The sequence below is a fragment of the Vipera ursinii genome (genome assembly GCF_947247035.1).
Source record: "Vipera ursinii genome assembly, chromosome: 2".
NCBI lineage: Eukaryota > Metazoa > Chordata > Lepidosauria > Squamata > Viperidae > Vipera > Vipera ursinii.
The window spans coordinates 127887918-127912058 of NC_139513.1; the positions used below are offsets into that span (position 1 = coordinate 127887918).

At 42.6% G+C, this 24141-nt stretch overlaps 1 protein-coding gene across 2 annotated transcripts in view; it reads right to left on the bottom strand.

The window, feature by feature from the left end:
* Window positions 1-24141, bottom strand: part of SLC38A10 (solute carrier family 38 member 10) — a 91480-nt gene that overhangs the window by 62875 nt on the left and 4464 nt on the right. The window contains exons 2-6 of one of the 2 annotated variants that reach the window (XM_083354145.1): window positions 15944-16061; window positions 9600-9645; window positions 6458-6551; window positions 4317-4460; window positions 1390-1514 (exon numbers count right to left, since the gene is read on the bottom strand). In XM_083354145.1, coding sequence (XP_083210271.1) covers window positions 1390-1514; window positions 4317-4460; window positions 6458-6551; window positions 9600-9645; window positions 15944-16061 — 527 coding nt within the window. Of the gene's footprint in view, window positions 1-1389; window positions 1515-4316; window positions 4501-6457; window positions 6552-9599; window positions 9646-15943; window positions 16062-24141 lie in introns of those variants that run through there. The other variant, XM_083354146.1, reaches the window with a different exon arrangement.

Sequence of the window (24141 nt, forward strand, 5' to 3'; positions counted from 1 at the left end):
TTGCCACACCAGTGGTGTAGTAATCTATATTTAGAGAGATATGTGAATATACTAGTCCGGAACATATAATTTTGCTGTTTCCAACTCCCACCAAATGAAGGTTGGTTGCTGAATGTCCACCACAAGAAAAAGGACAAATTTGGATTTTATAAACCCCCACTGTGGTAACTAGGTAGCTATAAAAGAATGAATCAACCCTTCTGTCACCAATTATAGCAGAGACACTTAAAACTGAGTGAAGCACATTAAATCTGAGAAGCATAATTGGGGGAGTGGGCAGAGGAGGGAGAAGGAGAGTCCAGCTGTATCAAAGCTAATGCTAACGATCCGTTTTAGGTCCTCAACTGAACACACACACACTTCTATGGTTTCACTGGGCGACTTTTCAGTCCAGCCACAAATGAAAGGGTGATAGAAGTATTGCTACTAGAATGGAAATGGGAATTATCTGTGGATGAAAGCTTACATCTGCCACAAGAATAAGTATGACAACTAAGGGCAGGCATGTGTTATACCAAAAAAAATAAAAATCTTTTAAGTTCTTCATCCAAAATAAACTATGCCAACATGCAGCGTGGATTTCCATTTTTTTTTTAACCGACATACTGAAGGATTGGGGGGGGAAAGAATGGCAGAATCAGAAAATGGAAGGATGGAACAGTGAAGAACAGAACAAGGGAAACCATAAGGTACAAAAACATCGTTTCTAATGTTGGGGTTTCTGTATAGGAAGATGCCAGAAACTTACACTTCTAGTCCGATACTGGGAAGTTTTAAAAATTGTGTGTTTGTGTAAGGGATGTGTAAATGTGTTAAATGAGAACTGATTTGAACCAAATTCTGGAATAGACTTTCCACTGTGCAACACACCAAAACAATGCCTGGAGCCAGCCCCTGTCCTACATCTCTAAGGGTAAATGGGACTTTATAATCCAGAAGATCAATCTGACTTACCTTTTCCTTAAATATTCTCTGTGAAAACATTATGTTACAAAGTTGTTCACAAAAATCATTGGAAGCCCGCTATGGTAATAATTATCTCTGCTTAAAGTTCTTACATCTCAAGAACAGGGGTCAATACTGTCCCAAGTACCAGACATTAAAGCCAATGGAAAATTACACCGGAGATGTATTTGCCTCCTATGAACAAGAAGCTTTTCAAGTACAATGAGTCCAGAGTGAAATATAACTCCCTCTCCCAGCTAGGTAACAAAAGGGTCACAACCCAGTCAGATGCTATACCTCAGTGGGCTGTAAAATATTTTGATTAAAATCAGGACAAGGGGACCAGATGGTATCTATCCCATACAGGCCATCCTGACCCTTTGCCCTTAAAAAAAACTCAATCCACCCCACAATCTCCAAGCAGTTAGGACTGCTGGTACTTACGACTGACAGGCAAACGACATGCCAAAGATAGGAATGCAGCGAAAAATGCCCTCCCAGCGTGCATAACTGACCCGCTGCAGCCACTGCCCGACAAAAAGGCCATGTTTGAAAGCAGAGAGCACGATCTGTAGCCAAGGAAAAGAAAAGAGAGGTTACAATCAAGACAAGAGAGACACCATGCCAACCCAGTGACTGACAACCCAGGTTGCATCAACTTTATCAGCAACTGGGAAAAAGCAAAGGGACAGTAGAAGCTCTCAAGCAGATATTTCACCACAAGCCACATTTCCTGTGTCTGCATCACAGCGCACCAAATGTATGGGAGATCTGGGGTTTCTGGGTCCTGGGTAAATTGCAGCAACCTGCATCACAAGGAAAGGGCGGTGCAAGAATTGCTTCTCCTCCAACTGAATGTTCTCAACCGGATGCTCGATAAAAATATGCAAATCCCTTCATTGGCATTCAGTCCCTTCCATTTCTAGTATTAAGTCCTTTCAACAACTTTATACATTTCTATCTCCTAACCAACCGCTCTTTTTCGGGGGGATTTTTGTATTCTAGCTTTTGGTAATAATGAGCTCTCCCAACTTTAGCAGCCAACAGCCTCCCAAATACACTATGTGTTCTAACCCCCCAGCACCAGTTTTGCAAGGAAGGAACTGTACTGCACATTGCTCTTCCTCTAGACACCTGCCACCTCCTTCTCACTTTTAAATCTGCTACTTCTGGCAAGGCTGTTATAGTAAAGGTAAAGGTAAAGGTTCCCCCGCACATGTGTGCTAGTCGTTTCCGACTCTAGGGGCCGGTGCTCATCTCCGTTTCAAAGCCGAAGAGCCAGCGCTTGTCCGAGGACGTCTCTGTGGTCATGTGGCCGGCATGACTAGACGCCAAAGGCGCACGGAACGCTGTTACCTTCCCACCGTAGTGGTCCCTATTTTTCTACTTGCATTTTTACGTGCTTTTGAACTGCTAGGTTGGCAGAAGCTGGGACGAGTAACAGGCGCTCACTCTGTTACGCGGCAACTCGGGATTCAACCCGCCAAACTGCCGACCTTCTGATCGACAAGCTCAGCATCCTAACCCACTGAGCCACCGCGTCCCTTGACGCTGTTATAGTATATCCCCTAATTTGAACTGTTAACTCCAAATGCAACTGTTGCATAGAAGAAAATTGCTTTTCTATGCTGCTCTCTCCTTCCCTCCTTCCCTTATCTTTCCTTCTTCCCTGACCTCCCATCCCCATCTTAGAATAAGCTGCCTACTGGGAGGAACCAATATTCTTTCTTTTTTTGGGGGGGGGAGGGAATTGTATAACTCTTTAATATCCAACTGAGCAACTCAGAAAACACACAGTTTGTACATAGCAATAATAATAATAATAATAATCCGTTTTGTTATAAGCTTTGTTACAAGGCAACATTTTTTATTTGGCCTATTATCAAGGTAATCCGAGATCATTACTTGTTGGGTGAGGGTGAGGGTGATGGAAATGGAAATGACAATGACAATACGTGTGTCATGGCACAAATGATGCGACCAACATACCTGCGTAAGATGTCAGCCTCTAGCACAGGGGTAGGCAACCTCAGCTCTTTTATGACTCATGGACTTCAACTCCCAGAATTCCTGAGTCAGCATAGCTGACTCAGGAATTCTGGGAGTTGAAGTCCATGAGTCATAAAAGAGCTGAGGTTGCCTACCCTTGCTCTAGTTAGTATATCACTGTATCAGTTGGCTGCCAATGTTATGCTACCTGAATCATTATTTTGATATCACTGTAGTTTGCTAAGGATGCCTATGTCTTCTGCTTCTAAACTGTAGCTTAAGAAAAGATGGTGCTATATACCCCTTACCAGCTTGGCTGATGTACCAGCTGCCCAAGTATTTACAACAGGGAACCATGAAGATGGCTATGATGTGACTCAGGGAAGGCTGGCCAAAGATGCCCACCCATCAGCAAGCATGGAGGAGGGAGACCCAAACCTGGCATTCCCCGGGCAATTTCCCCTCCTACGAACCAAGTGAGCCACTCTTAGAGCCTCCGGGACCTTCCTAAAGAAGCCCCTGAGTTCTAACTGACGGAAACAATTGGTGCCATATGTCGGTATGTATAATTATTTCAAATAATCAAAGGCGAATAAATGGTTATAACCTACTGCATGTGTTTATTCTAGCGGTGAGGCTCAGCTGTCACTTTTTGCGCACCGCTTAAGAGTCTTTTAAGCCTTTTAAAGTCTTTTTTAAGTCTTTAAGCTTGAGGCCATTTCGAATGTCCCTAAATAAATAAAGGGTATCCCAAAGAAAGATGAAAATGGCAGAGAGACGAGATAAAGCCAGGAATTTCTAGGACCAATATCAGAGGTGAGAAGTTAAAAGAAACTGAGGAAGGAGTCTTACTGCAGGGGAATTTGTTAGCGGCCTCTCTGGCAAATGGTCAATGAGAAAGCTTTGAAGGAAGCATTTGATTAAACACTGTGAAACAAAAAGTGAAGGAAGCATTAAGGGGTCCCTCTGACAATCTGTGTGGCCTAAGATCCTGTTGTATACACTACTACAAAAATGCTGACTTGCTGGAAAATGAGGACATGGCAGGATCTCCCTGGAAGAATATATAACTTTGAGTAGCATATGGGAGACACATTGCTGGGCCTGTGGTTTGCATATAAGAGCAAATAGCATCCCAGTTACTGGTAGTGGTCTTCCCTCACTAGGTAGTGCCAATAATCGAGAAAGCTTTTCAAACTAAACCCTAAAAAGGATGAGGTGTTGCCAACAAGCAGACCAGGCCTCCCTTTTAAAGGTCCTCGGAGAGCCCACCCACACGAAATGTTTGGGCACCCTGGAATTTAAATATGCATTGTGGTTTCCCACAAAGGAATTAACCACCAGCTTGAAGAAAACAAAAGCTTCCCATCATTAATACTGACCACAAACATAAACACCGTATAGAAAATGAGAGCCATTGCACTGAAGGACTGTATGGAAGCCATCATGTTTCTCTGGAGACTCAGTGGGAGCACAATGCAGAGGGAGATGAAAAAAAGCAGGAGGATCCGGAATAAGCCGCTCACCTGAAAGATGAACAGGAGGAACAGTTACATCAGCCTTCTTCAATCAGATGTCATTCACACGTGTTGCACTTTGACTACCACACATCAAGAAAGGCAGAATTACACAGGCAGCACTCCCAGGAAGAAAGTGTATTCAAAATCAACATTCTATGCCCATCCACTCTGCTGTAGACCAAGGTTAAGACTCACTCTGAAAACAAACAGAAGGGGAAGGAAGGGAAAAACCTGGAACGTCAAGAAAGCGGCTTCTCACAGAGCGTCTGTGATGAGACCACACAGACACTGGGTGCCACTGTTGCTCTATGGAGTACTTATCAAAACCGTTTTTACGGCAAAGGCTCGCTGCCTGTTTTAAATGGTAATCCAAACACGTTATTTGAATATCTTTTATGTACTTCCAGCAAATAAAATGAAAACTAACTTTGCTGTTAAAAAGGGAAACGAGGGGAGTCCTGGAAATTCTGACCCAGAAAATTAACCAGCAGCTTTTTACATTTATTATAGCAGAAAACTTGGAAATGCCTCAAAATATTTAATACCTAATTTGGCTTTGCTTATGATGCATTTTTTTTTTTAGCTGCTTAGGTCCTTAATCAGAGCTTAACTACATCAGGCCGGAGCAGATAAAAACCATGGCTGAATGCTACTGAATGTCCATTGTAGCTTTCCTGGCTTGTCTCTCCTCCTACAGGGACTTCTTCGGTTCCTATTTATCCATTGGGAATTAAACTGCTCCTGCATGGAAAAGGCCAGCAGCAGAGATGCTATCAACGCTGCACTTTCTTGACCTGGACTGCCAGGTTATTCACCATCGGGTTGTATATTCCTACTTGACAGTATGAGATTAACAAATGAGCTGACAGATCTGAAAGTATAAATCTACAAAACCCTGCTCACATTTACCCAATTCCGTCCCCAGGATATTTGATACTACAAACTTTAGCATCTCAAACTGGAAGTTCCCTGTTGATTGCTTCAGCATCCAGTAATAGGTCCAGTTCTGCCTTGTCTTGTCCTCAAGTTAAAAGCATGGTAAATCTTAGGAGAGGTGTGAATTATCCTTCCCATAATTGGGAAGGATTGGTAGGTGAGAGCAGTCATAAATGAAACGGCTACATAAACTAAAAGCAGAGACAATCTTGCTGGTAAATTATGAGAAATATACAATAGAGTTAAGCAATTTTCTGTTCTGCAAAAGCTACTTTGTTTTTATTAAACAACCATAACACTGAAATTTGAAACCAGTTTTAAATACCATGTCTGAATAATCCCATTTCTGCTAAAAAAAAAGCACCCTAAACTTTTGGGATTTCTTAATTCTCCAGCATAATTTAATGAGCAAGGGTTAGTCACATTAATACTGTCATTGTTAAACATTTGAAGTCATTGCTAACATACTGTAAGTCAGTATGATTTACACACATGATCCTGGTCTACCTTCACCCCACGTTGATGAATAGGAAATACAAACATTTGAGAAGGAAGGAAGGAAGGAAGGAAGGAAGGAAGGAAGGAAGGAAGGAAGGAAGGAAGGAAGGAAGGAAGGAAGGAAGGAAGGAAGGTGTGTGTCTGTGTGTATGGACAGAGAGAGAGAGAGAGAAAATACTCTTAGGAATGAAGTTTATCACTAAATGCACTTAATTAGCCTTAAATCAGGTTTTCGTGGGGTAGGCTGCTCTGCAGTTTGTGTACTGGCTATTAATTTTGAAAATGGCAGGCAGCTTGTGTATACTACCTCAACACCATTCAGACAAGCTTTCAAATGTGACTTATGTTATCAATAATAGAGAATATTTGTAGCTCAAGTTTGGACTGTAGATTCCCTGGTACTCTCCAAGATTGATTTTCTTCCAGATATTTCATTACCCAACTAGGTAACATATTCAGTACTAGCAGTGAAATCAGGATTCCATATGTCCTATGTTATCCTATCTATAGATATGAAAGAGGCACTGATCTAATTTGCTATTGATAAGGTCATTAAAAAGCAAGTTTACCTGGAGTCCAAGTGATCGAGCAAAGAAATTTGATCCTAAGTCTCCAATAACAACATAGAAAGCTATGCAGGTCCCCAGCATCAATCCAATCATGCTGTAAAAACAAAAGGGACTGGTCATTCCAGAAAAATGTGAAATAAAACTTTTATTTACCTATGTGCTAAATGCTGAATTCATGTGGGATCTATGTTCAGAAATTCTCTAAATATAGCCATCTTCCACTGCCAATGCCCTAGATGACAACAGTCTTCTCACCATCTTGCAAACAGGACAGTTTCAGAAGAAACATTAATTATGTATGCTGAAGGGTATCTCCCCCCCCCCCAATACCAAGGTGCTGTTCTTCATGCACCCAATGTGGGCTCCTACAAACACAGCAGAGAGAAATAAGTTGGAAACCATACACTCATCTCAATTGCACTAGCTTTTGGTATCACCAGATCTAAAGAAAATGTACCTCAAGGGAAGCAACTAACCACTGAGACATGACAGGACTCCAGGAAAACTATATTTACTAAGGGCTGCTGGATGTTAATAGTAACATATTGATGCCATGGCTTGGCGTGCCTCAAGAATATTGCTAGCAGCCAATACTGACTAAAGGGGCCTGCATATATTTATGATTCTAATATTAACTATTACCTTCCAGAATCCTCACAGGCTACCTAAGCATTCCAAAGGATCTCTTGCACAGGCTAGGTGGCCCAGCATAACATCTACTGCCATGTCTTCTTCCTCTCCTTTGTAGGCTGGAAAGAAGCACTTCTCAATTTCATTCTCATGGGGCACATTTTAATGAGGTAGCCTAAATCTATTTTGCTCCTCTGCATATATGGGGATAGATTGCTGCATCCATATAAAAGAGAAAAAGTACTGATAAACATTTCCAAAAACAACAGTGTTTATCCACCAAAGTAGCATTATTTTTAGTGTATGTTTGTTCCATCTTTCTATTTCTGTTTCTGCTTCTTTGTGCTATATTGTACACTTCCAGAATAATAAGCAAATTGGGTGGCCTTAGAAACCTTCCTTCCTTTCCTTCCTTCCTTCCTTCTCCTTCCTTCCTTCTTCCCTCCCTCCCTCTTACAGATATCAAGATACACACATACATTCAACTGTTTTAATGCAATGAAACTGTTTTATAAAATAGTTTCAATCTGTCTGAGTCTGACACTATGGAGAGGATGGAAAAGGAAATGTGAGGCATTAGCTGAATCAGACTTTAATAGAAGAGAAAATAAGCATCCAGTCAGCAAGGAGATTGCTGCATATCAGCAATATATGCTTGTCCAGATATTTTTTTTATTTTTATTTTTTTTTTAAATTCCATTTATATCCCGCCCTTCTCTGAAGACTCAGGGCGGCTTACAAGCTTTAGCAGTAGCCTTCATTCTATGTATATGCCTGTTTATTAGGGCTTTCACACACACCCCAGCGGCATTATTACAAAGTCAGCTTAATTGTCCCCAACAATTTGGGTCCTCATTTTACCTACCTGGGAAGGATGGAAGGCTGAGTCAACCTTGAGCCTGGTGGGACTCGAACCTGCACTAATTGCAGGCAGCTGGTATTACTTAAGGAGGCATTAACCCACTGCTCCACCAAGGCTCCACTAACTTCCACTAAGATGGAAGTTTTATTTTGGGAGAAATATATTACTCATTTATTTACTTTCAATGAAGGACATCTGTATGTACAAGTGGGGATGTTCATGTGCATGTGCATGGATGTGAGAAACATATTTAGAATAGTCTAGGGAATTCCACTGAGTATACAATCAAAGTCCACACAGAAGCCAATACTTGCTCAGTGAAGAGTGGATTAGGCAACAGTTTAATTAGGATATCATTCCTTGAGGTCCTGCACTTTCCCTGTCACAAAAGCATGGACCACTTCCCCTCTCTTTTCTGACTGCATAGGACCCCAATGGCAATTACAGCAATTGCTAACATGAGGGAGTAATGGCAATGAGAGAATATTTTTAGGCATCTCTCAAAACAGTTCAAAGCTGGGTGATACCGTAAAGAAGCAGGCCAGGATCACATGACCAGACAACTCATGACATACGACAGACTGAGCATCTCGGTCATTAAAAGCAGCCCATTCATATCAAACTATCATCCAAGTCAATGCCTCTTCTTATTTTGAGAAGCGTAATATATGGTAAAGGTCAAAGTTCCTCTTTTAAAATTCAAGCTTGTTGCGAACCATGTTGAGAATCTGTTAGGGACATTTCCCTTTGCAAATGAAAAGTTATTAGAAGAAGTATGGGTCTTCAAACGATGGCAGGAGCATCATGCCATATTATTGTCAACAAACCCATTAATGTGGACCAGTGTTATTCGTGTTCTACAGAGATGGAAATAACCACAAACAAGATAAAAAGACACTACTGAATTATTCACAGCTCTCTCCTTCGACTGAAGTGGGACCACTCAACTGTTTTCCCCATGTGAAAAACCAGTTCACAACATGATTTATAGACTTGGATGGGCAGCAAAAATGTTTATGCATCCTGAGCTTTTCAAGTGGAATATCGTCTTCAGCATGAAAATACTGAAGCTGAAAATACAGCTCTTTATGCCAACCACCTTAACCAAATTTGTGAGAAAAAAGTGGAAATAAAAGATTAAGAACATCTTTAGCAAATGTAAGGGAACTGCCATAAGATTACAAGGGAACAACTGTACATGTACTATATTGTCATGGTTGAAATGGCTAACTGGATACATAGAAGATGGAAGGCCTACATATCTATAATGCAGACAAGTCATTCTCATGAGTAAATATCTTCTGCCAATCAGAGGTACTGTACTACAATGTTTTCTCTGAACCTTTAAGCATGCTTCTCTCCCAGCATTCCCGGCAACTCAGCGCTGAGGGCTAGAGAAAGTCCTAGGAAGAGCTTTTAAAAAGTGGACTTGGGGATATACATTATCTGTTTTCCCTGCCATACTTACCCCTACCTGGATAAATGTGCCAAGTTCACAAAAGGAGATATTAGGTAGAAAAAAAGAACATGAAACTATAGACAAAACACCAGAACATTGGGGATAAAAACGAGTTGCATATTAAACAGTTAACAAAAATTTGAAATACTTAAATCTTGAGCAACAAAAGGAGCAAAAAAAAAAATAAGTACCTGGTTTCCACAAGCATTTTACCAGATTTTCCATAGGCGTGGTAGGCTAGAAGGGAAGAAAAAGTGAGGAGGGGAAAACACATTATCACAATTGTTATTCAAACATGTGTTCGAAACGTGGCATGTATAAAACGAACATCGCTCACCAGAAGCGACTCAGAAGGCAGGGCTTGCTAGTTGGGTTCCATCCCACCACCATTTTGGGGCTTTCCCCGCCCCCCTCTCCCTTGACATACCATTCACAAATCAGAAGCCACACAAAAACAAATTTGGAAGAAAGATTCAAAACAGGTTCTTCTTCCCTCCTTCAACCCCCCCCCCACCTTCCTCCCCAACCCAACAGCAACTAAGTAGGAGTTACACATGGTAACCATTAAAAGAAGAAAGGCAACACTGAAAGTATGCAGGCCTTAAAGAGATTGTGTGGCTCGAAGTTACTGCAGCGCAAAATTTCAGTGGGGTTCCTGATTTTATTCCTCCCTGCCCCCTTTGCAGCTGAACCACTTTGTGCTGCTGAGGGGAGGACCGAGATGGGTGCCCAGAACCCTCAACCGCCCTGACTGTATCCAGGATTCACCACCACACCGAAGGGATTTAACTGTGATAGAATTTTTTTTCTCCATTTCATACACTGATCGTTGGTTGCCCACACAAAACAATCAACATCCTTGAAATCACTGCTGCTCCGGAAAGCTCAGCTTGCATTTTCAAAAGCCATTTGACTATGAGGGTAAGAGGAAAATTACCACCTCCAATTCTGAGAGAGAACCTTTTTAACTGGAACCATTACTAATGCCACGCTCGTGTGAAATGCTTACGGAGGGCAGCTGGCTTTCAACCTCACTTTGCAGAATGTACTTATTCTCTTGGGGAAATCGGTGTTGTTGTTGTTGTTTTGTTGTTGTTTTAAAAAAAAATAGTTACCCCAGTGCAGGAATGTTACCGAAGAAAGATAAAGGCAAGAGAAAGCGTCTCCCTTCACAACATAAAAGGCCAAGGATAAAGTCTCCTTAGAAATCAATTTCTCAATTGAAAAAGAATCACTGGTTTTCAATTAAAACAAGTAAGAAAACAGAATACAACAAAGGCAGGCCCGTTAAGGAAAATGTCCTTGATGGTTCATCCTCAGTAAATCTGTAGGGAAGGAGAGGGAGGACAGAAAAGTCGTTCAAATTTATTTCAAAAGAGAATTTCGATGCAAGCCCAGTTTAGCTGAGAGTGGCAAGTTGGCTGGCCATCACAAACCTGGGGTAAAGCTCAGTTATGATTTACTTTTCATGTGATGTCATGTTACAATTCCAATTTAAGTCTCAATGACTAGCTTTCCAAGGAAAGCATTTGTGAACATCGGTTTCCTATGTTCTTCTTTGCTTTAAAAATGTTTGTGAATGTATACATTTAAAGTACAGAGCAGACTTACTTCCCTGGCTCCAATATAGAATAGCCAGAGAAAAATTAGTCCCAAGAGCAAACTTGTAAGTGAAGCCTTAAGATAAATTTTAATGATTTGTTTCCACAAATTATTGGGGTGGGGGTTCATATTACGAACGTTTTAGATTCTTGCTTTCTCTGGCCTTATAAAAGTCTAAACATACCATCCAGAAGGGATTAGCAACTTTGTTGATTTGAGAATCTTATCTTCACATGCTTTCGTGGAAGAAAGTAAAAAGAGCCAAAATAACCAAACGCTGACAGGGAAAGAAATTTGCCCAAATTCTGCCTCCCTGCCTCTTTCCAAAACAGACCAAAAAAAAAAATCTGACAGAGGGAGTCATTTGTTTAATATTCAGCGTAGAGAAGCTTTAGAAAGGCGTTTAGGAAATTTGGAGAGTAATACTAACAGTTTTGAGTAAGTCACACACTCGAGAGGTAGTTCATACTTTATCAGATTATGGAAATTGTTACTTGCATGGGTGGTCAATTTGCATGCTCAGTATAACTTCATGGGAGGTCTTTCCAGAAGATCACAGTAGCTACTTGAGTTAAATGGGTGTGCTGGAAATGAGAAATCTGGTTTTTATTCTTCGTGGAAGTAGCCACTGGGATTGTCTATACGAATGTTCTCTGGCATTCTATTGTTCACATGAAAAAAAAACCTGCTTGTGAGCAGTTATTTAAACATGTAAGCCAGGCCGTATAGCCTCCCACTGATGTTTAGGAATAAATGCCTGCTTTTGTCATAAGAAAAGGAAGAACCTACTTGACCAAGTCCTTAGGAATAAACCCAGCTGTAAATACAAGTTAATAAACCAAATTCATTCATCTGTGCGTGCCCAAGATCATCATCATTTCAGATTTTCACTGGACATCTCGTCAGTGTCAGAAGAAAAACAACTGACTACTAGGCAATAGCATGAGAAAGAGCAATCTTTCAGAAGAGAATTTGGAGTAAAGTTAGGGGGGGAAATTCTTAATTGGAAAAGGGATGGACAGAATAAAAAGAAGGGTTCTGACAGAAACTGGAAATAACTAAGGAGAGCAATGTTCTAGGACAGAGATGGGGAACTATAGCCCTTTTATGACTTGTGGACTTCAACTCCCAGAATTCCTGAGCCAGCTCAGAACTCTGGGAATTGAAGTCTACAAGTCGTAAAAGGGCCATAGTCCCCCACCCCTGTTCAAGGTCCTAGGAGGTCAAGTTATTCCTACTGGCTAGTACCTACGGTAGCAAGTGATCATTACAATCAAGATGCCACACTAGGGATGATACCTTTAGATGCATTGGACTACCAGACTATCCCTAGCGACTGTAACCATAATAGCACATTCTGACTACTGGTGGTTGGTTAATACTATACTCCAATCCTCTTAAAAGGTGTCAAGTTGGAAGAGGTTGCCCTCTAGTTTATAACTGTGGACACTTTTTTTTGCATTTATCACACCTTTGCTCTGAAAGTTCAAAGTAGGACATATGAGGGTTCCCCTCATTATATCTACACAGCAACTATCTTGTATGGTACATTAGGTTGAAAAAGAGGGACTGGCCCAAAGTATCCAAAGAAGCTTCATAACTGAGTGAAGATGGCTTTCAAATAAGTTCACACCCGAAATTTAAGGTGGTCAGATATAATGGGGAGGAAAATATTAAGCTTTAGTCTCATATATTAAATATGAATATCTATCCCAAATGTAACTTCAGGCCCTCATATCTCTTTATTGCTTTTTAACAATTTCAGTCATACAGAATTCTATAATCATGATTAATAATGATTCCAGGTAAATAATATTATTTTTTTAACTGCTGAAACTGCTAGTTAGCTTATACCAAGTTAGTCTTCGGAGAAGAGCGGGATATAAATGTAATAAAAATAAAAATAAATAAATAAATAAATAAATATATAAATAAAAGTAAAATACCTTCCAAATCTCCCAATACCTACTGTACTTATAACATATAATTAAAATATTTTCAATCAAAGTAAAATATATTCATTATAATCTTTACAAATGAGCCCAAAATTGCCTAAGCAAGACAGGTGTTAAGTGAATTTTGCCCCATTCTATGAACTACCTTGCCACAGTTATTAAGTGAATCATTGCATTTTTAAGTTAGTAATATGGTTGTTAAGTGAATATGGCTTCCCCCATTGATTTTGCTTGTCAGAAGGTGACAAAAGGTGATCTCATGACCCCATGACACTGCAAGTGTCATAAAGACATGCCAGTTGCCAAGCATCCAAATTTTGACCATGTGACCACAGGGGATGCTACAATAGTTATGTGGAAAATAGTCATGTCACTTTTTCCAATGCCTTTATAACTTCAAACAGTTACTAAATGAATGGTTGTAAGCTGAGGACTATCTGTACCACTATGTATGTGTTAGGCATTATACACATTTATACCTTGCCTGTTTTATTTCATATACCTTTAAGGCAGTGTATCCAAAGCAGCCCCACCCCATCTTTTTCTACTGAGGTGCTAACCAGTCTCAGATCTCTTTAAATTCAAGCCAAGTAGCCAAAATGAGAAAGCAAGTTCCAAATCTGGTTCTAAATAAAATGACTTCACCCTTTTAACTTTGTCCAAGGCAGCTAGATTCCACCTTTGCTGTACCATTAAGAGGAACAACTGCAGCACAGCCAGCCCTGTTTCTTAAAATGGACTGGTCTTTCAACTTGGCAGCATGTGGGGAATTGTTAAGCAAATGGTGTTCTCTATCTTCAGAATCGTGACGGTGTACAGGGTTATCTCTATGTCTGCAAGAACTGTTCTAGAGTATCAATCAAATCTTTGTTACAGTAACAGACCAGCATAATTTTAGAATAAGGGCATCCTGGTTTTCACATATACAGGAGAACCTGGATTCACAAAGATAAATCGAGGTTGGACACTGTTGTTATAACTTCCACATCTATGCCTAGAAAATACACAGGCAACATTAAAGGATAAGTTATTTTAAATTATCCTTTCATAGCTCCACAATGGTTTAAAAATAAATGTAAAAGACATAGTTCTGAGTTTCTAACAAACACTGCTGATTTGTTGGACTCATAACAAATGTTCCTTCACCCTTCAACCCCCTTCCAAATAATGTTTAGAGGTGTTTTGTTTACTCCTATTGTTTCTTGGCTGCTTTGGCTCTTGTAGGCAAAGCTTTGAATGTTCTTCCGGAAGACGTAGCTTAAATTAAGTTAATTTGTAAACCATTCATGCATCCTTCAAAGCTGCCAAAGCCTCCCACAGAATCAGCTTAGGTTCTGCCAGGATCGCTTGCAGCTGGACCGGTGTAGAAGAAAGGCAATGACAAAGGTTGCTGTGTGTACTTGCTCAACCTTGAGGCATCGGGGATGACTCTAGCAGCAAAGCCTTCCCTTGGGCTAAGGGATGCCTTTTTCCCAGGCATTCTCCCCACTTTGGCTGATGGCATCTCTCCCAGGGCAAAGGCAGGCAAAAAAAAAAAAGAGGGGGAAGCTATTTCTTTCCGCACCAATGTTTATGTGCCAGAAAGTTTGGAAGCATTTACTGACCCTTCTGTGTTCCTAAGCTGCTTAGTTTTAGAAAGTGAAGGGAACCTCTTATTCCTGGCAGACAACCCAAGGTAAACAGGACTTAATGTATTCAGTCAAAAGGGGGAAGCGTATAAAGACTTATTGTGACACAGAAGGGGAAATCAATGATTATGGGCATCTGGTGTTAAGGAGGAAGAGCTACATTTGATCCCCCTCTTCCTCTCCCCTCAAGAGAAAAGAGTTATAATTAAGCATATATTTTTGCCATTAAGGTTTAACCTTCAAGACCACAGGTCTTGTTGGGGTTTTTATTTTTTTCTTGCTGCCAATGGACATATTTTGCTATGCTTACACCGTGCAGCTAAATGAGGTAGCCTCGGGCAACAGAGGAACGGGGGGGGGGGGGGTAGCCGTCTTTCAGCAGTCACTAAGGAGACTGCACACTGCTTTAAATCCTCCTTTCAGCAGAGAAGCCAGCCAATTCCCCACTCTGACTCCCCAAGAGGCACCTCAGGAAGCACATGATGGGGTTACAGCTGTGGGAGGGCCGAAAACAGCATCTCCTGTCATGAGAATCTTTCACCTCCGCCACCCCCAGAGACAAACTCCACCTCTGCAAACGAGCAAACTTTAAATGGGTAAAGGGCGCTCGCCCTTCTGGAGCAGCCGCTTAAAAGAAAGGTTTGAGAGAGAATATCCCACCCTGGCTCACTCACGGCTTGTTTTCCAGCAAGAGAATGCATACCAAGCAGAAACGTTTTGACTCCTCAGGCCTGGCCACGTATCTGCTCTGCTCCGCTGTTCCACCCACTCACCCACCCACTCCTCAATCTTTGGGAATCAAGAGGAGAGGTCAAAAATAGACGGTGATCCCGGTGCCAAGACATAACAGCGAACCAAGAGGAAGAGGACTGCTGGCCCTTGCCAAAAAGCCACACATGAATCTTGCAGATGTTTCAGTGTTCTTGGCCGCTTGAAACTTGGAACACTGTTTCCCTTAACCTCCCCCTTAAGCTGCCCTAAGCACACACTCCAAGAAGACCACACTAGGGTCTCTACTGGCAGAACCCAGCATCCTCGACAGTACGCTGGGCAGGGGAAGGGAGTGGGTTTGAGCAGAGGCCCAGCCATGTATAGCAGACATGAAGAACCTCTGCTTGGACCGTCCCCTTCTTCTTAGTCCACTGAACTGAAGCATTCTGCATCCTTTTTGAAGAATTAACTCTGTACAATAAGAACGTTTGCTCTATGAAGGAGAAGAGAAATATTTGGTGGTGTGGGACACCATTTTATACACTGTGAATAATTCAGCCATAGCAAGTACGAAGTTGCAAATGAGGAAACGGGAAGGGAAGACTGGGATGAAACCACCCTCAAGCTGAGCATGCTCACCTAGTCCAGGATAGGTCCTACGTTTGCTGAGATTGGCTGATTTCACTAGGAACATACAGGATTGATGAGTCATCCAGGAACAGAAAATAAGCAGCAGGGCTCCCAGAAAGATGCCACACTACAAAATAGGAAGGGGAAATTATATAAATACTAGATCAATACTCAACATCCCTCCCTCCCCCAATTCAGTTCTTCTTTTCTGTATCCTTACTGCCGTTCCATGTCACCCAGAGGCTGCCAGGTTTTTAATTGCAAGCTCACAATGGCCTATTAAAGGAGATTCCCTTACTTCTGAGCAAGAATCAGCCAAAACGTGAAATATGAACTTTCTTTTTTTCTTTTCTCTCTCTCTCTCTCTCTCTCTCTCTCTCTCTCTCTCACACACACACACACACACACACACACATTTGTGGCAAAGACATAGAGCAGCCACCTATTTACTAAATGGTTCAGTTGCAATAACTCCTTGCTTGGAAAGAGAAGCCAAAGCAATTTATGGAAGAGAAAAACCTTCCTGCCCTGCTGTTGTGACAGGCTTTGGGCCTATTCCAGAAGAGTGATCTGTCTCTAGCTACTACTACCAGATTCATATTAAACAAGTTAGCATGCTGTTGATCCAGGGGTTTGAACTCCTCTGTACAAGTAAAACTGGCTCTTCTATCCACTTGCAGCATAAACATAAATTACCCCGTTAGCTACCTGTCCTGAAAGCATTGTGCCGGTTTGCTCTCTAGACACATTTGCAGAGGAAGTGGAAGAGGTTTGGGAGAAAGAGGGGGAGAGAACCTGAATGGCTGACCATTTATGAAAACAATGCATGACACTGGACAGGAACAAGTGGTGCTACATTTTAATCACAGCTGCTATTTGTTCTGTTTTAATCAAAGGAGCTGCAGCTTTTGAAGCTTCTGGCAACTGTATTGCATAGCAAACCAAATGACCTATTCTAAGGACCCTTTAAATCCAGAGAGCTGGAAAAGCCTTTTTCTTCAAGGGAAGGTTTATTGACATCAGTTAGTAGCTCTGGTATTGGTATTAACAACCAAAGCCTTCAAAATGTTCCTTAAAGTAGAGGCCCCCAACCTTTTGGGCGCCAGGAACCAGTTACGTGGAGAGAGGTTTTTCCAGGGACTGGAAGGGAGGGGTGTGGTTTTGTGCGCTGCCTGCATTCTGTGGATGGGGCTTTCCTTGTTTGTGCGGGCCGCTTGCTGGCATGCTGTGGACCGGTACTGGTCCACGGACCGGGGGTTGGGGACCCCTGCCTTAAAGAAACTGCCACAGCACATTTCCACCCCCACCCCACAAAATAAAGATTATCGACAGCCATTTCCAGATATAGCAAAACAGGAGCTGCTCGTAGAAAGGCTACATTCATGCAACCTTACTGGGCAGAAGTTTTAAAGGAGTTAGCATGCTACTATCGTGATTTTCCACCATACCATTCACGCAAGCAAAGACCACAGCATCTATTATCAGCATCTGGCAACAAGTGTTGCCATGCATTAGGAAAACATCTGTGACCAGATGTTCATGTGCATAACCACATATCACTGGTGGTAAGCATTTTTATAACCACAAGCACTTAATTACTAACAGCAGTCCACCTCCTGTTAAGTCCAATACAGAAAAATCAACTGTGAATGTCCCAAGCACAAGGCAGTCTTGCTTAATTATCAGTGGGGGACACTAATCTCTACTGCTCTTTGCTGCAGCAGCAGTATCAGAATTATAAACAGACAGACAGATGAAGAAGAGTATGTGATGCCAAACAAGGCAGTATCACATACAAATCTTCTACAAGTTCAATAGGTATAAACTCTCTCCAATGTCCTTGCTACCTTGCACAATAACTCTTTCAACAGCCCCATACACTTTTTTCTAGGATTATGTAATTTTCATCCTTACATTTGTACTTACAGAACAAGCCTTGTTAAGTAGAACAGCATTCTCTGAAATTATATGTAAGATTGCACTGCCATTGGTTTTTATACAGCAAGAACTTCTTAAGAAAAGGCAACAGCAAAAGTTGAATGGGATACATGTATCAAAGGTATACATCCTGGAGCATTCAGATCGCTCCAGAAACCCTCATCTCCTTTCCCTATAAGGAATGCATAAAATCAATGAATGCACGAAGGATAGGTATCTTACAAGGAAACACGGTCTAAGCCAAGGGTCGGCAACCCCGGCTCTGGAGCTGCATGCGGCTCTTTCAGCCTTCTCCTGTGGCTCCCAATTTGCAGAGAGCTCTCTCTCTCGCTCTCTCTCTCTCTCTCTCTCTCTCTCTCTCTGTGTGTGTGTGTGTGTGTGTAACTCACGCTGTCCTCTGAGAAGCTGACAAGCTTATTGGGCAGGGCTCCTGCCTTTGCTGGGTTTTCACAGGAAGCAGCAAAAAGCAGCAGCTCTCAAGGGCAGGAGAGCCAGCCCAATAAGAATGTTTCTCAGCTTGTCCAGAACAGCATGAAGTCAGCTTGCCAGGTAAGCAGAAGATCAGAGAAAGGGGGGGGGAGAGAGAGAGGGGGGGGCAGAGAGAGAATATGAATATATGTGGTTGTCCTTACTGGACTTTTAATAAAGAGCGTTTAATGAAATATTTTGATTTTTTTTAATAAGAGGAGAGGTATGGGGATAATTATGCTGTATTTAAAGATGGTAAAGGTAAAGGTTCCCCCGCACATGCGTGCTAGTCGTTTCCAACTCTAGGGGGCCGGTGCTCATCTCCGTTTCAAAGCCGAAGAGCCAGCGCTTGTCCGAGGACGTCTCCGTGGTCATGTGGCCGGCATGACTAGACGCCAAAGGCGCACGGAACGCTGTTACCTTCCCACCGTAGTGGTCCCTATTTTTCTACTTGCATTTTTACGTGCTTTCGAACTGCTAGGTTGGCAGAAGCTGGGACAAGTAACAGGTGCTCACTCTGTTACACAGCACTCGGGATTCGACCCGCCAAACTGACGATCATCTGATCGACAAGCTCAGCGTCCTAACCCACTGAGCCACCGCGTCCCTTAAAGATGGTAGATAAGCTACTAAAATTGTTTTTACCTGTTGGGATGAAGGAGAAAGTTTTTTCCCCCCTCTGTCTCCTGTCCTTTTCTCACCACCACCACCACCCGCAATTCTTTTTCTTTTCTATTTTTCTATTTGTAGTTTTTATAGTTTGCACTGACTTTTTATTTCATAAATATGAGGAGGACTCAAATAGACATTTGAGTATTTTATCTGAAAGTAACCTTCGACCCAGCATCTTTTTTTTTGGAGTTCAAAATGCTTTTGTTGCATGCAGAAATAAAGATTTGTTTTCTTTGTAGCAGTTCATTGATTTCATAAATGCAGCACACTGTAGTTTTTTTATACATAGCATAAAGGTAAAAAACAATATATGCAGTGTTATCTTCATTTTAGATGTCAAAAGGGTTTTGCGGCTCCCAGTGTTTTCTTTTCGGTGGGAAACGGGTCCAAGTGGCTCTTTGAGTGTTTTAGGTTGCCTACCCATGGCCCGCGAAGTGGTTTTATTTGGCCCACGAAGCCATCCTGGAAACAGTGAGGGAACGGCCCCCACTGCCTTGGCCCTGGCCCAGAGACCCTCCTTCTGCCAGAGACCCTCAGATCTGTCCCACTCCTGCCCAGGCCCCCATAGGCACCCTTGATGCGAACGATGTAGAGCTGGCCACGCCCACCCAGTAGGCCATATGCACTCTAGCCACGCCCACCCAGTAGGCCACGCCCACCCTGGCCATACCCACCCGGCCCCCTGAGGGCAACCGCAATACTGATGCGGCCCTCAATGAAATTGAGTTTGACACCCCTGGTCTAAGCTAACACTTGTTTGCAGAATATAATCCATATTCAACAAACAGCTAACTGCAAACAGCAGATATTGATATTCACCTTAGCCATGAATGCCAGCTGGGTGACCTTGGGCCAGTCTCTCTCTCTCAGCCCAATCAATCTCACAAAGTTGTTATAGAAGGAGGTTGTTATAGAAGGAGGAAGGTGTTGTTGGGTATGTTTGTTGCCTTACGTCATTTGTAAAAATAATAAAGGCAGGATACAAACAAACAAATATCTCTTAATTTAACTTAAAGCTGACAATAGCAGACCTTTAGATGTATGAATTTGATCAAAGACCTATGTTCATTTTTGACTAATCATCTATTCCATCAAGAATACCTTGATGTAGATCTACATATGAAAAATATAACCACATCATGGTGCCATCTGTTAACAGACCTACTTAAATGACTCAAGTGTTTTGCTTTGCTTCATGTTAATACCATCTGTTGGGAAAAAGATGGAACTAACCAACAGTTAACATCTTGATTGGTTGAAATCTTCTGATAACAACAATTTTAATTTTTTGCAACAATGGTTCCCCAATCTTTTAATGATTTTGAAAAAAAAAGCAAAGTCAGGCTATCTATTTTCTTAGCAACTTAAAAAAAATGTAGTCAACAAGTTTAGTTTCTTATTTTCTTAAAACCTGTGTTGTAGGACCACATATTTATCAGGACTAAAAACAATAAAGCTATCTGTGGCACGAAGTTTTTATAGACCACCACTTTACACACAGAATATTAACCTGAATGAAAATGATAACTTCAGAATGAAGAGTATGGGTCAATCATACACACACACACACACACACACGCAGATGATAGGAGGAAATAGTAAACAGCAAGGTCAGAAGGAGATAAAATGCAAGAGCTGCAGACAGAGTTAATAACTTATTTAAACTGAAATTCACAAAACTGTTGCTGGAGTCTGACATAAACATTCTTGCATTGCTGTTGTATGTGATGTGACAAGAACCTTCTTCTCCCTCTGTTCAGTTGTTGTGTAATAAACACAAATCATGTGCCAGACGCCTTGGATGAGCCTGAAAAAACTAGGCGAACTTGGTTAGCAACTAGACTGAGAAGTCAAACAAGATCCCAGAAGAAGGGAATGGCAAACCTTCATTAATGTTGCCAAGAGAATAACATGGATGTACTGTTTTCATCTGGTCTCCAGGAGTCAAGCTCAACTTGAGGAAACTTCATAATGCTTTCAGCTGTGTGTAACTTATTTCAAAATCAGCCTACAATGTATGAACATTTTCCCTTTCGCCAATTATATTTCATAAACTGCTTTAAATCAAAGCATTACAGAACAAGCTGACATTTTGTAGAAATCATTAACTAGATAGTAGCTCTCTATATTGTAATAATTATTAACTAGATAAGTAGTAGCACCTAGCTGATCCCGGCTGGTTTTGAAAAGTAAAGAAGGTTGGACCTGATGGAGCTTGGACAGAAAATCCCAAGCTTTTAGGCTAGATTGGGAAGTGAAAAAAAGCTCAGAAGAATTCAGAATCTTTACAGAATAATAAAGGGATCTTGTAGGTCTTCTAGTCCAACCCCCAGTTCAAGCAGGAGACCCTATACCAGAGGTCACCAACCTTTCTTGGTTGGTGGACTGGAGGGAAAGGGAGGGGGAAGCATTTTACACGTGACACAAACAGGGCGAGGCTAACACCCCCGTGATACTCACTAGCCCTGCCCTGTTCTTGCACAGCGCCCCATTTCTGCACCCTGCAATGCAGCGGTGCCCATTTTCACACCCCGAGGCACGGTGGTGGCGTTTTCATACCCCATGGCACATTGTCGTCCCATTTTCATGCCCCAAGGCACGGCAGTGGCCTGTTTTTGTGCCCCGCCCCATGGCGGCAGCCTGTTTTTGCACCCCAAGGTGCAGCATCCTCTTTTCGTGCCCTGTGGCTACGGCACATGAGGGGGGGGTGCATGCACATGTGCGTGTACTGGCCAGCCTGTTCTGCGGCTCGGTGGCCAGCAGACCACGGCCCACTACCAGGCCGTGGCCCATAGGTTGGGGAACCCTGCCCTATACCATTGTAGAAAGTGGCTGTCCACACTCTTCTCAAAAGCCTACAGTGATGGAGCACCCACAATTTCTGAAGGCAAGCCATTCCACTGGTTCAGACATGTCAAACTCGTGACGTCACGTGACGTCGTGCAACGTTATCGGAGCTTTTTTGCCATTGCCGGCAATGGAGCGGGATGGCTTCCCAAAGACGCCTCAGGCCTGCGGGCCGGCAGTTTGACAGCCCTGCACTAGTTAATTGTTCTCACTAGGAAATTTCTCCTTAGTTCTAGGTTGCTTCTCTCCTTGGTTAGTTTCCATCCGTTGCTTCTTGTCCTGCCTTCTGGCGCTTTGGAGAATAGCTTGACCGCTTCTTTGTGGCAGCCCCTCAAATATTGGAATACTGCTATTATGTCACCCCTCATCCTTTTCACTTAGACTAGACAAACCCAATTCCTACAATCATTCTTCATGTTTTAGTCTCCAGTCCCTTAATCATCTTTGTTGCTCTTTTCTACACCTTTTCAGAGTCTCTACATCTTTTATATAATATGGTAACCAAAGCTGGATGGAGAATTTTAAGTTTGGTCTTACTAAGGCTTTTATAAAGCGATTATTATTACTAATTCTATCTCTCTGTAAATGCAACCTAGGACTGCATTGGCTTTTTTGGCTGCTGCCACACACTGATAGCTCATATTTAAGTGATTGTCCACTAGGGTTCCAATCTCCTTCCCACAGTTACTGCTATTATTATTATTATTATTATTATTATTATTATTATTATTATTATTATTATTATTATTATTATTATTATTATTAATTTTATTTGTATACCGCCCTTCTCCCGAAGGACTCAGGGTGGTGAACAGGGCAATACATACTAAAATACAAGAATACAAAAATTAAAAAGAGATTAAACAAAGTGCCCAATATAATAATACATTAAAATACATAAAACAATAATAAAACCAAAACCCATCACCCATCAGGCCAGGCCGGCTTGTTCGAACAAGTAGGTCTTCAGATCGCGTCGGAAGGAGCGAAGGTCGGGCGCCGTCCGGCGCTCAACCAGTAAACGGTTCCACAAATCCGGTGCGCCCACCGAGAAGGACCTCCCCCTGGGGGCCACCAGACAACATTCTCTAACCGATGGCACCCTGAGGAGGCCCTCTCTGTGGGAGCGCACTGGGCGGAGGGAAGTTGATGCCGGCAGCAGGTGATCCCTAAAGTACTCCGGCCCCATGCCATGTATGGCTTTAAAAACCATAACCAGCACCTTGAATCTCACCCGGAAGACAACTGGAAGCCAATGCAGCTCACGGAGCAGAGGTGTAACATGGGAGTATCGGGAGACTCCCAACACAACTCTCGCGGCTGCATTCTGCACCAGTTGGAGCCTCCGAGTGGTCCTCAAGGGCAGCCCCATGTAGAGAGCGTTGCAGTAGTCTAAATGAGAGGTCACGAGCGCATGAGTGACCGTACGCAAGGCATCCCGGTCTAGATAGGGCCGCAACTGGCGCACCAGGCGAACCTGGGCGAAAGCCCCCCTAGTCACAGTTACTATATGATCTTCTAAGGAAAGCTGTGAATCTAGGAGGACTCCCAAGTTGCGAGCCCTATCTACGGGGGGTAATAACTCACACACACCCCCATAGAGAGAGATGGAATATTCTGAATATCCCGGGATGCCGGTACACACAGCCACTCAGTCTTGTCAGGGTTGAGTCGAAGCCTGTTCCTCCCCATCCAGACCCGAACCGCCTCCAGGCAATGGGACATCACATCGAGGGCATCACTGGGGTGGTTTGGGCTCGAAATAAAAAGCTAAATAAAATCATCAGTATGCTGATGATACCCAACTCCAAAACCATGATCTCACCCAGCGGTTTCATGTAGATGTTGAACAGGAGAGGCGAGAGGACCCACCCCTGAGGAACTCCACAAGCGAGAGGCCTCGAGGTTGACCTCTGCCCCCCTGCCAACACCGACTGAGAACATCCCAGGAGATAGGAGGAGAACCACTGAAGAACCGTGCCTCCCACTCCCAGTCCCCTGAGACGCCACAGCAGGATACCATGGTCGATGGTATCGAAAGCCGCTGAGAGGTCTAATAGGACTAGGACCGAGGAAAATCCCCTGTCCCGAGCCCTCCAGAGATCATTCACCAGAGCGACCAATGCCGTCTCCGTGCTGTACCCGGGCCTGAAACCTGATTGGTATGGGTTTAGATAATCCGCTTCATCCAGAACCAGAGGGAGCTGATGCGCCACCACGCTCTCAACAACCTTCGCAAGAAAGCAAAGGTTGGAGACAGGACGAAAGTTATTTAACACAGC